Source organism: Typha angustifolia, chromosome 10 (assembly GCF_048772165.1).
Source record: "Typha angustifolia cultivar Huaian chromosome 10, ASM4877216v1, whole genome shotgun sequence".
NCBI lineage: Eukaryota > Viridiplantae > Streptophyta > Magnoliopsida > Poales > Typhaceae > Typha > Typha angustifolia.
This window is the reverse complement of record NC_133248.1, coordinates 1,026,058-1,039,370: the sequence shown is the minus strand read 5'-3', so window position 1 is coordinate 1,039,370 and position 13,313 is coordinate 1,026,058. Positions and strand designations below refer to the sequence as shown.

The 13,313-nt window shown below is 35.6% G+C and overlaps 1 protein-coding gene across 2 annotated transcripts; it reads right to left on the bottom strand.

The window, feature by feature from the left end:
- Nucleotides 1-3,713: 3,713 nt before the first annotated feature.
- LOC140768761 (AMSH-like ubiquitin thioesterase 1) lies at nucleotides 3,714-12,369 on the bottom strand. Of its 2 annotated transcripts, XM_073109156.1 has the most exons (15): nucleotides 12,259-12,368; nucleotides 12,011-12,182; nucleotides 9,614-9,678; nucleotides 9,335-9,410; nucleotides 8,293-8,484; nucleotides 8,114-8,211; nucleotides 7,264-7,369; nucleotides 7,120-7,166; nucleotides 6,380-6,707; nucleotides 6,135-6,224; nucleotides 5,978-6,040; nucleotides 5,826-5,900; nucleotides 4,598-4,660; nucleotides 4,429-4,481; nucleotides 3,714-4,183 (listed from the first exon to the last, which is right to left on the bottom strand). In XM_073109156.1, the coding sequence occupies exons 2-15, from the start codon at nucleotides 12,122-12,124 to the stop codon at nucleotides 4,009-4,011; spliced, it is 1,545 nt and encodes a 514-aa protein (XP_072965257.1). In that variant the 5' UTR covers nucleotides 12,125-12,182; nucleotides 12,259-12,368; the 3' UTR covers nucleotides 3,714-4,008. The 2 variants fall into 2 exon arrangements, with proteins under 2 accessions (XP_072965257.1, XP_072965258.1); XM_073109157.1 differs by having other exon boundaries at nucleotides 6,380-6,704; nucleotides 12,011-12,369.
- Between the last annotated feature and the right edge of the window lie 944 nt (nucleotides 12,370-13,313).

Sequence of the window (13,313 nt, the reverse complement as noted above, 5' to 3'; positions counted from 1 at the left end):
GAGGGAGGCGGGAAAGATGAGGCAACGGCAAACAAACGACTTTTTAAACGACAAACTTTAACCAAATTAAGCATATAGTCGACTTGGGTTAAGTTTTAGTGCTCACAGGCCCAAATTACTGGGCTTAAGTTGAGCAATAGAACAACAATAGAAGCCCTCACCGCCTTTTTGCATGTATACTCCTCCAAAGTTTTTGCATGTATCTTTCAAAACCTTTGATCTTTGCATAGACGTATTATTTTTCTAACAACTATAAACTAAAATCTTACTAATTTAAAGGATGAATAAGATAACACTAGTCTTAAGTTGAAAGAAACTATCAAAATGTATGTCAACCCCACATCAAACTAGGCCACCTGAATCGATCTACATAAGTTGGTTCCCATGGAATCTCCAAGAAATAGTACGAGTATATTTGTTTTATAAAAGTAAATCATTCATTAATTCTCCTAACATCTAATTACAAAGGCTGCAGAAGGTGCAGGATGTGCCATAGTCATATGAGAAAAAGATAAAAAAGATTAACAGAGTAAATAACGCATGCAATCCAAACCTTGTAGATCTGAGAGACAGTATACAGTGATCGTACAATATATGACTCCAAAAATCAAGCATGTCAATTCTAGAACAAAAGTCTCCTTTCTTTCATATCAGTCACTCCTCACCTATAATAGCTATATCGCCTCAAAAGTTCTATATAATATATATATAATTTAGAGGTACTTTACAGCCTTCTCAGGATGATAAATAACATCAACTACAATGCTAGAGTCCCTTCAACCAAAATATAAGAACTATATGAGTTTCTGAAGAAGGATCAGAGCCTGGACTTCTAATGTAGAACTCTTAGAAACTGAGCCTGCTAAGAGAAGGATTAGATTGGCTTGGTCAGCACGAGATACAACACTAAACACCTCCTGATCTGTCCACCAGATCTCAAAGACCCATCAAAATTAATTTTAAAAGCAAGCAACACCGGTGCGGTCAAGTTGCCTGGAAAATTTGGATCAGATTGGCCTAAAAGATTATATAAACCCTACTCTCCAACCGAAGCATAAAAATACAAATCATCACGTACAATCCCTCCTTTTTATACCACTGTGGTAGTACTACGTAACACACGCGTGCATAAGTTAAAGTGAGTTGAAGTTTGTATTTGTATTGTTTAACTCCCTCCTAGTTTTAATATATATATTCAATCATTAACTTTTCTATTCAACAACAAGTGAAAATAACATTCCATTAAAACTGTAAAAGGTTTGACCATGTTGCTTCTTATATTACCTCTGTTTAGAAATATTTCAATGTCTAAATATAAAAGTGAGAAAATTTGAGATGAGAAAGACTGTGAAAGAAAAATTCTTATTATATTATTAGAGATATAGTAGTAGTAGTAGTAGTACTGTGTGTAACAGCAACTGATTACCAGCTGAAGCCGTATCATATTCACAACCACACAACCACTTACATGGAACAAAGCTAGAAAGAGAAAAGGAAACAAACAAGAAAAGGCAAAAGAGAGGAGATCTAGAAGAAAGAAAAAAGCCCATAAAAAAGAAAGAGAAAAAGCTACTCCTATAATTGCAAACAAACAACCAGCCAACCAACCAACCAACCCATATGGATGGATGGATCTCTTGCCCACCTCTCCCTCCCAATAATTTCAATCAAATCCAACCCCACCTATCCTTCAACCTTCATACTCTTACTCCCACACTTACATAATAAGTAGCTAAGAACGCTCGTATTAGTAATATCTACGTTAAGTATTGGTCTAACTCCTAATCCATTGCGATTAGTATCATTATACGCTAATCTTCTTTGCGTGTTATTACGCACTAATGCGGGGTTCGAGCCGGCGGACTTGCTCCGGAGAAGCGGGGACGGGCACACCGTGCCCGACGACCGGGGTCGGCGGCGGCAGCTCAAGGTCCTACTTCTTCCGAACCACGAGAATGGCGGCGGCTGGTGTATTCCTTTTCTGGTGGCTCCTTCGTCGGTGGAGTCCATGAGCTGGCGGAGGTTGGTAGCACGGTGATTTACGAGGCGGGCGGGGGGAGGAGGTGGTGGTTTTGGGTGGAGGAGAGGGGACGGGAGGAGCCTGCCGTTGGAGAAGAGGGAGTCGGCGGGGGAGGGGTCGGGGAGGGGGAAGTCGGCGGCGAGTTTGAAGTGGAAGTCGGCGGACGCCGAGTCCAGTAGTGGGGATGGGGATGGTGATAGGGATAGGTTGGGTTCAGTTGGGGTGCGGTCGGAATAAGAGAGGTCGTGGGAGAAGGAGATTCTTGGGCTTGTCGGATTGGAAGATGCTAAACTTTCTGTGCACAGATCCATGTCGAGTATTTGGTTTAGAGAGAGATGTTTAGAGAGAGAGAGAGAGAGAGTGGGGAAGTTAATTGGGGAGTTAATGGAGCAGAAAAAGATCTAATGGAAGAGAGGGAGAATCTTGGGAGGGTATATATAAAAGAGAGAGAGAGAGAGAGAGAGAGAGAGAGAGAGAGAGAGGTCGCCGTCTCTACCCACCTACTGACGCCGTTTGGCGTGTGACCGGAGATTTGGATCAATATAGAACTTATAAATTTAAACGAAAAAAAAGAGACATAACTTATAAATTTTTGACCAAGCTAGCTAGCTAGACTTCTACGTCAAAATATGAGTTTCTGATCAAACTTACTCCTCTCCGAAATTTAATTTACTAAAATGTACTGCATCTCAAACTTAATCTAATAGGGGGTTAATTTTACCACAGCGGTTAATAAAATGTTATATTTATTAATGTTTTATTTAGAAGAAGAAGGGTAACAAGTCCAACATCTTCTTCTCATATATTTAATTAGCATTTCATGTGTGATAAAAAGAAAACTAAAATAAAAACTTAGCTGAATGTATGAGTGTTTGAACATTTATCTAAATAAACTAACGATAAATTTAGTAGTTTACATAAATAAAACAACTGATATGATCATTTCTATTACTTCAGCATTTTAATGTCAACTATAATAAAGTAAACTCCGTTTATTATTAAGACTGATGTGCTCTCTATTTTGATAAATAAAGTTTGAGAGACTTTAAATTGGTCAAAATTCTCAAAATATGTATCCAAATCGTCGAGTATCATCATACCTATTTACCTACTAAGTGCATGCCATATTGGATGCTTCTATTTAAACTTTTCGGAATTTTAATTGATAAAAGTCACTTGGTCCGGCCAATAGTTCTGGATTCAAATGATGTGTTTCGTATGTTTACAATTGAAACAGTTTTTTATCAATTGAGATTATTACGTATGAGCTTCCGTACCCTTCAATTTTTATATATATAGGAGGGTTAGGTGAAGGATGACACAGAATTTTTTGTTGGCTTTTCCCGGGGACAGATTGGAGTACAGAGGATTTATTTAGATCCTGGCCTTTTGTCCTTGGGTTTAATTCTCATAGTTCTAGTTTCCGTAGTAGTATTGTGGGCATTATTTTAAGATAAGATTAGAGAGCTGAGGAACGTGCATGAGATTAATAAAGCTTATCATGGAGAGTAATACGTTATTACATATCAAAATAAGCCAAAAAGCCAATCACCTAACTCTAACTAAAAGTTGAAAGGAATTAAAAATATATATATATATATATATATATATGTACCTATCATAAAGCAATATAATAAATATCTTGTAGTAAACAAGTCAAATAAATATATGAGCAGAGAAGGATAAAGGAAGGGGAGGGAAGTGGAGAAAGTAACCATTAGGATCATCATGTTGTTCAGGATGTCAACCAGACAATAGGAGAGTACAAAAGATGTGTCTTTCATCAAAATGAGGTTTGCTTATACCAATAGGAATCACCATCCAAGGTAATTTGCAAACCAACTAATTGTATATACAGAAAAACCAGCTGATATGCCTCTTTTCTGATGGACTTATATGTGTGGATGTACAATTGATGTAATCGTCATATACATCATCTACAAGTAACTAAGAAAACCAATTCCGTAACACAGGAAAATCGCGATCTATCATCGTAGATCCACCACGTCGAACTTGAGTTTAGGGACCATGTAAACATCACTGCAGTGGTCGTAGAGGGGACCTCCATCTGATGGTTGCTGGTGTGGATGGAAGCCTCTCTGGGGGCATTGCTTTATAACTGACATGCCCCCCGGAGTCGTCAATCGAAATATTCCGTGATTTCTGCATGCATGGAGAAAAAATAAATATAGAACATTTGGCAAGCATCCAATTTCTATGCAATCCAATTGAGCATTATTAAGGACTCGCCTTAGAGAAGAAGCATAAATCACAGGTTAGAAAACCTAGATTATCATTTTCACGAGAGATGACTAACAAAAAGTAGTTCACACTATTTTGGTGGCAATGGAAGACTGCATGAGATAGCAGAGCACAGAAATGGCTTAGATATTGAGATGCATTCTTACCTCGAACTATCTTTAGGTGCCATAACTATTGCGATGGCTTCAGGCAATAAAACCTAATATTTTAAGAGAGGTGCCATGTCAGGAAAAATAAAGACCAAGATATCAGTTGTAATATAGAGATATCACTTATAGGGATAATAAAACAACTATAGCATCTAGATAGTGTCACCTGGTAAGAATAATGAGTATGGAGATCGATCGATGACATGAAGCATGACTGTGTAGGATGAGTCTGCACATTTGGAAGTAGACATTTTGTCAAGATTAAGATGGTAGTAAACAAAAGAATAAAAAGACTCCAAGAAAGTAAATACAGAATATCATCTTGGCTGATATACAAGCCATCTCATGAAAAATACAATCTTCTCGCCAACAATCCTACTGGTTGGAGTACATACAAATTATATCATGAAACACAGGTGCAACAACACAACAAGCAAAGGATAGGAATGATAATTTTGGACATTTATCCTGCCTCAGAGACTTCTAAAATCAAATCACAGCCCTCCTGATATGGAGGGCTTATCTAGAAGATTAAATGAAGAATTCAAGGTTTGTAATCTAAATTTTACATATAAATATACATACATATCTAAGCTGTTGGCTCCTCACAAGGGAGTCAGTCAATTACAAAGTATACTTCTAAAAGTACATATAACACAGTGCTTCTATTATGTTCAAGTGTTCATTACATCAATGAAGGTTTATAGGATCTGGAATGTAGAAAACTAGAGATGAATGAAGGTATCAGAACTTGGAAGGCAACAATGAAGATCAATAAGTGTAAAAGCATGTAACGGTGAAAATACAGCACAAGTGGCATATACCTGCCAATACAGATAAAACATTTTGTCATGCCAATCTCATATATGGCACAAAACCCATGTTTGAGCACAATACAGATAACATACTTTGTCATGTCAATCTCATATATTGCACAGGAACATGTATAACCTACCAAAACTCAGGCAGTCTCCCATGTAGTCTAGTTGGCGCGTATCTATTGCAAATACTCTCAGAGTGTACATCCAAGACCACAACTAATGCAACAAGTCTAGTATGTTTAAAGTAGTTACCAATCACTTGTTCACCACCAACAGAAGGTTTGGCAAGCTCTGAACGTGGAGGCATTATAATTTCAAAAAAAATGAAATCAGCAGAGGTCAAATATTTTTTTATATACTTCATATTAACAAAATGAAATGGAAATTCAAATTATTATTACTCTGCAAAACTAGGGATAAAGTATAAACTATTGTAAGAGATACAGAACAAGCTACAATGAAATGGGATCAGCTTCTTGCCAGAAAGATTTACATATTATAGTACATGGAACTCATATTATCATGACGGCAACACATTAGGAATGAATGCAAACTTTTTGATGGAACACTCACATGAATCCAACCAAGAGAAAAAAGGGAATTCTTGTCCAGGTAGTCAAAAACTTCTTCTTCATTTGTTGTCTGGCACTGAAATTTCGAAAATAAAATATTAGGAAGACTCACTTCGATAAAAGAATGAAAAGACAAATACCAAAAAATCTTACTGAATCGGATGTCGACTCCTGTTTTGGTATGACGAGGGCTGTCAAATAGAATATCCTATTTTTCTGTGATAGAGAAAACAGTGAAAGGTGAATACATACTTACATATTGCAAATCTTATTACGGTAAACATTCAGTCCTGTAATGCTCATATCTTACAAGTGAACCTGCAAGTATACCACATGTTTCCAAGTTCCTATCAGTATTTGACTTTGCAAATCTCATGAAGCTGTCCATCATTGTTGTTGACTGCAATGAAGTAGAAAAAAAAGGTAATGAACTGACTAAACAATACCAACAAAGGTAAAAAATTATTCCATATCCTAGGTTGCTTATAAGACAGAATCCTGTTAGCAAAAGATGGAAGAACTATCTGAAGCTCCAGAAAAGTGTATAGTTCTCACTATATGAACTTGCACAGGAGCTTGGGCCCTAATTAGCTCATCTTGTAACTGAATTGTTTGGCTCGAATTAGAATCAGAAACTTCTGATGTGACAGCAATCAAATCCTGTACTTCTGCACGGACAGGTGGAGGAGAAGGTTCTCTGCTGATATCGATCTTAGCTAGAGATTCTGCAATGTCTAAAGTAGCCATTGGACGAGATTGTTCATCAACTGATAATCCAGCATCATGCAGGGAAAGAACTTCCTCAAGTGGAGTTTTGTCATGTTCCGTTGTCCCACTATCATTTGTATCTGCAGGTTTATTTTGTGTTGGTTGAAGCAGGCTGCTACAATCAAAATCATAGATGTTAACACAGTTATGTGCTCCACTTTTCACACAATACTATTTATCAGAAATATGAAAAGTAGGAACAAAGGTGAGGGAAAGAAAGTTGTGCAGAAAATCTAGAAACTAAAGAGGTGACAACAGCATTGGAGAAAATAGGCTTTGGCTTCTTCTTTCGAAAGGTTATAATAACTAGGGAAGACTAACAAGAGCACTAATATACTAGATCATTCCTATGAATACACCAAATAATCTAGTAAAACACATAAGCATAAATTTAGACTAGCAAAAAGATTAGTTGGTTATAGAGAAAATGATCCAAAGCTGAGTTCTTATGTAATTGCCTTGACAAAATCAGATATTATCAGTGATTAAAGCAAAAGCTCATTATAGGAAGCAAGATAAGCTTTAACCTTGGGATCTCTACTGGAGTAAAATCCAGATTGCTTGGATATTGTATCTGTTTCAAACAAGAGATAAAAGACAAGAAAATATACCACAATCAACTTTGTTCTTGCATACTAAAAGAACAGAATATGCCATAAATTTCACAATACCGCTAGGTTGGTGATGGTTGGTTGCCACTGCCCATGAAGCCCATTTGGCCCCAGTATGGAGTGTCTTAACAGGGTTTCCTCCTTAGGACGGGGGATATTAAGAGACCTACCATGAAGAAAAAGAGTAAGGTGCATAGAACATGAAAGAAGAAATGATAGATAATGAATGCTGCTTTAGAGTAGTGTTATTAGTAGAAAAGTGACATTTAGACTATTAATGAGCAGCAATGCTTAAACTGCATAACAGAACTATATGTGGTGAAAATTGCGGAAAGCCCTCATCATTCTATCCTATCCCCTTGACTCGAAAGAAACTCTACACGTAGTTGTGTAGATGCACTAGAATATTCAGTCACATTTTTATCAGAATATTTTTCCTTTTTTGTTCATAGTATATCTACAGCAAGCAAAACTTAGTTAGCAGCTCTTAGAAATTAGAACTGCAATCATTTCTTTTGACCATTTATATCTAAATCACTTTCTTAGGTTCATTTTATTCTATCTCAACCCTTATTTAAGACATAGTGAATTGCTAAGTGCTTTAAGGGCTTTTTTTACCAAAGCATATCTGCACTAAGGACCATATAGCATAAGAACAATATCTGGAACTGCAAGCCCTGAAACTATCATGCAGTTTCGTGTTCAAACTGTACTGTGCAATGTTGTGCCATATTATCAACGGATATAAGTTCTTGCTGTTTGTAATGTGCAGAAATAAGTACTACAAGGATAAAAGAGTACACAGATTAAAATTAAATTGGGGTGTTTCTGAGACGAAAAATATAAAATGTATGAGCCGAAAAATATAAGTACACAAAATGCAAAATTCAATCATAGCAACCCTTACAACCTATGAAATTGCTCTTGCTTTGTCTTAGCTAGTGGCAAATTGACTCTCTGAGTAATTGGTCCCTGAGAGAAGCCATTTTGTCCAATAACTCTTTGAACCTGAGCAATAGGATATTGATTAATGCTCAATAAGTTAGACTAGATTAAATCTACAGAGAATATATTCGTGTGTTTTCATACCTGACTCGATTCATGATATCTTGTCATCTGCGTCTTAACCAGCGGCCACTCAGATGAGTCATCAACAAAACCATTTTGTTGAGATTGTACCCAACCATTTGCTTGACTTTTAGAATTCCTATTCAATTCTTCAAGTCGACGTTGCACAGCGGGCTTTAATGTTTCCAGCTCAGTCAAAGCGTTTAGAAGTTTCTGTGGAAAGAAAATGAACCTTTAGTACAAAATATAGAAGAATCATTAGATAACAAAGACATTGCCAAAGGCTACTTGAGCATCCAAAGTGTCCTATAGTTGCTATGGATGACCCAACCCTAGGTGGGTGGTACCAACATGCAACCAAATCTATGTTATTAGTTATTACTCTTATATGCCTTGAACTTAATTTAATTAGCCAATTGTAGATTTATGTATTCCCCCCCCCCCCCCCCCCCCCCCTTTTCTATAAACTTATAAAGGCCTTTCCCATGTTTCTCTACTTGCTTTTTATTAAGTTAAAGTTAGGAGAGCACATTCCTATTAATTGCCATATCAAGCCTGATAATATTAAGATATTATATATGCCTCTGAACTTAGGAGCTTTTCTTTCTCCATGCTTACAGTTACGAAAATTTGGTATATTAGTGTATCTCTGAATCAGTTGATTAAGTTTATGGGTAAAGATTAAAAGTGCAGTGCTAGTGAAATATTATACTCTTGTCATACATTTTATCATATGTTTTAAAATATACTTCAAGTAGACTGCATAATAAAAGCTGATTACTCATATATTCAGTTCTACAAGACATAGTAAAGTTGCACTCTTTACTATGAGGAAAACAAATATACTTAATTATTGGTAATCACATAGTTCATTTGCCAAGACCTTTAAGAGTTTCACAACTTTAAAATTCTTAAGACATTTCACAACCTTCTTCCAATTAACTTAAGAGAAACAATACAAACTAAGACAGAAGTAGCTAGCATGACAAAAGTAATAGGAGTGAACAGCGCATATCAATAACATTAAAATCCTGGTAATGAATTGAACAATTTGCATGTATACCTTTTTAAAATAAAGCTTTTCGCTTTGAAGAGAATACTTGTAGTCTTGATGGGATGGTATAGTCTCAGTTATCAAGCTGCAGTAAGAGTTCAGATATTAAAGGCCTTAAGTATTGGAAATGATGAAAGCACAAGAAAGTGACAGAATCTAGTTAGAAAAGAGATATGCTAAAAGCATCCTTAAATGTAGCATAAGGAATGATCCCAAAGAACAACCTGGCTGATGGATTACCAACTTTAGGTATTCAACAGGCAAGTAAAATAGTCCCAACAATCTTACCTGGAAAAACGTAGAAGCATGACATACAGATCAATAATGTTCTTCTCCTCACGATAAATGTTAGCCTACACAAAGCCACCACAGATAAATAAGTTCTAAACTTCTAATGTAAGACAAGGATAGGCATTGTACAGCACAACATAACATTGTTTCTCTTCCAAACAACAGTAGAATCTAATGTTTAAAACAAGAAAAGAGAGAAGAATCAAGAGGACATCTACAACTTCAGAAATGTTAAAACTTAAAAGTGATGACCAAATGTTGCTTGCAATATATACTAATGCTAACAAATAAATTGATTGACAAATCAAACAAAAATGGAGAATATCTCATCTAGAAAACAACAAAAATCAATGATCTTGGTGCAAGTGATGTCAAAAATTAAAATAAAAAAATTGAGTCAGTGACCTGACAAATGACAAAAAATCTAAAATAAAAATTCAGCAAAACATTCATAAACAACAAAAGCATTATCGATGATAATTTGTCAGATTTAAGAATGAATGAATGATGTGTGAAAAAGGTGAAATACTCACCATAAACCAGAAGCACTAACATTTTAAAAGGTAAAAAACTTAAGAAGAAATAGCAGTCTGATTATCTAATATTCAAGATAATTCTGAACATTGTCCTACCGTGAAGGTAGTGAACTAGATCTTGGACAAAAGTTAACCATAGCCGGGAAGCATATTGCCTATTCCATGATGCAAGCAATTGCTTAACAGAAATATGCTATGTGAATTTAACTGGGTATGCCCAGCATAAGACAATGTGTTCTCAGAGTTCCTATCTAAATCTCAGTCTTCTTCAGATCAAGGTGTAACACAGGATTAGTCAAATCTTAGCTGCATCTAGATATTAAACAGTTGTATTCTATCAATTTGCTCACCTGAGAACTCAGATACATGATACATCAAGACATAAGAAGCATTATGCATTCTGCTCTTCCTAAAGTAGCAAATCCTTTGATGGACCAGGATTAAGACTAATCATGAGAGAAGTTCACATGATATTTTGAGATTAAATAAGAAAAGTAATTCCAGAGAAACAAGGCCAATTGAAACCATCTAGTTCGGTCAAGAGTATATCAATTGATAACAAATGAGATTAACTCAAACATCCAGCCTCCATAGCATTGTTTTGGATTAGGTTGGCAAATTAGATGGGCAATCTCTCGTTCACAATTTCTCATAATATAACATCTTCATTCCAGTTATCTAATTCTTATCTTATTTGGCAAGATGCCCTTAGCAAATTCTATTTTCTAATTCATATAGCATGTGATAGATTGATTTTTCTATTTCCCTTCGATATCTTTGCCTTTCCTCAAGCCAATCCTTTCTTTTACTACTGAATGCAATGGATGTCAATTTCATTGACTTATCTTTATCAGTATTACCTAGAATTGGGCCAATTACTCTCATTCCCACCAATTCTCAATCTGAATGATTCAAATGCAAACCAGAATTAACTTACCTCTTTTTATATATATCTTCTAATTTAGTCTCTTAAAGAAGGGCTATATCATAAACACTCATTTTAGCAGAAGAAATCATATTGGACTAAATATTTTCATGCACAACTTCTCTACCTTCCAATTCTAAGTTTAAGAGAACACAGGTAAATATATCAGTAACAAACTAATAAAAACTAAAAACCTCATATGCAGGATATCATATCAAACATTTAATAAACTAAGACTTTTGTCCAATATCGATCCAAATTCTAAACAAAAAGGAAAGGAAGATATCTACAGAGTATAATAAAGTCGTGAGTTTTAACTATTCATTTCAAATAGAGCATATATAGCCATATAGGACAATATGAAAGTAATGGTAAGTGTTCAGTGTAGATGTACTGCCTAGTTAATTGGGGGGCGAAACTTTACAAAAAGCTTAGGAAGGCAATGTAGGAATAATACAGCAAAATTTAGTGCCCAGACATTCCAAGGTAGCCTAGGTGTTAATAGACAGAAGAAAAGAATGTATGAACTAAAAATCTACAACAATATCTGCCCCGTCACTCAAAAGGAAATAAACTGAACCTACTTCATAGTAAATTGATATTTCAAGTGAAAAAGGAATAGCCTATTGCTGAATGCTCCTTCATAAGCCTGTGATGCCGATTTCACCAAAGCTGACCGAGAGCAAATCGCAATGGATGTTCCACATTCATAAACATGAAATCATAGATGATATAAACCAATAACTTTATCCAATTCTCTGTCAAAAACTAAGCAATACCTAATAAGGACCACCATAGTTCATCTCATCTAACACATAATCCATCAAGAATAACAGACCACCTAAAACTCACCCACATCGACTACAAGGATGCAAAGAAACAGATTTCTTCCAAGAAAGACACAATCTTTGAAAGATTCACGAGGAAATACACCTGTCTGATGAGATTATCCGCGATCCGGTAGTAATAGCGGAGCGAGATCCGGTTGTCCACGTCGATCCTTTTGGCGCTCCTCTCGATACTAATCTTCCCCGAAGAAGCCTTCATCTTGGGGTTTCCCAACCACCACGAATCCCCTGATCCCCTCGATCTCTCTCCAATCTCACTTTAATAGGAAAAGAATCGCATTAGATGTATAGCTCCGATCGATTCGACCTCGCAATGAGAGGGGAGAACAAAACCCTAATCTTTTCGCTGCGATCGCCACCTCCTTCGAGGACGTCAGTAATGCGCCGACAGCCACCGGAGAAGAGAAAGGGGGAGTTTTTCCTACTCCGTTATCAGCGCTCGCAAAGGGGTAAATTTGGAAGGTCGACTTGATCGAAAGAATTGCTTATATCGATGTCAGTCGAATTACTGAATTGCCCTCGAATTAGGATGATTTGGTCATGCTACTATGGCGACACAATGGAGTTAGATTTTCTTTTTCTTTTTTTTAGGGGGGTAATTAGTTTCAAAATCTACCTTAAATTTATTAATCTCAAAAGCTTATCCAAAGGTAGTAAAGTTAACAAAGAAACCTGAGTTTCCTTTTATATAGTACTTAACCATTAAGAACCAAAATTATTTTTAAAATATTTTAAGTAGTTTCAGAAGTCAAATAATAAATATACATATTGCAGGATGGAAATGACATTAAATTAAAAAAACATAGTGTTTTCGAGAAGTTCTCTTATATTATATATATATAATGCATAAACATACCACCAAAACCTCCTATTTGCCTGAGATAATATGGGCAAAACTAGTCGAATAGTGTTATGGCCCATAATAAAATCTTAAGCCTGACCTCAGTTGTCCATTTCTTATTCGTTCTTCTTGCATGACAACATTTTTTTTCACTAGAAGAAACATAGGTAATATTAAATTCTAAGACAAATATATATTACTATGTTTCTATTTTTCTCCTAATACAAACTTATCTCAAGCTTGCCATATTTGGGTTTCTATTTTTTATTCTTGAGTTTAAATAGTTTTTTGATAGATTATAAATCTAAAGGCTAATTATGAAGTAGACAAATGAATTAGTTATCGCTGATATATAAGTTAGACAACTGAGTTAATCCTAACTTTTATATTATGTGTATACAAAAATACTCAATTCTAATATCTTATGACATTTATCCTTTAAAAGTAGGTTATAAATGCACCTGGATTAAAAAAAGATTAGTACAAAGGTAGCTCAAAACAACTTAAGAAGTTTAGGAATTTTGGGCCTAAGCCTGACTTGTAAAGA

Excerpts from the sequence above, each read along its gene's own strand:
- LOC140768761 (XM_073109156.1), bottom strand. The coding sequence starts at position 12,124 with ATGAAGGCTTCTTCGGGGAAGATTAGTATCGAGAGGAGCGCCAAAAGG. Across the intron at positions 7,370-8,113 it reads AAGCAAGAGCAATTTCATAG|GTCTCTTAATATCCCCCGTC; the intron begins GTTGTAAGGGTT and ends TCTTCATGGTAG. Across the intron at positions 6,708-7,119 it reads ACTCCAGTAGAGATCCCAAG|CAGCCTGCTTCAACCAACAC; the intron begins GTTAAAGCTTAT and ends TTTTGATTGTAG.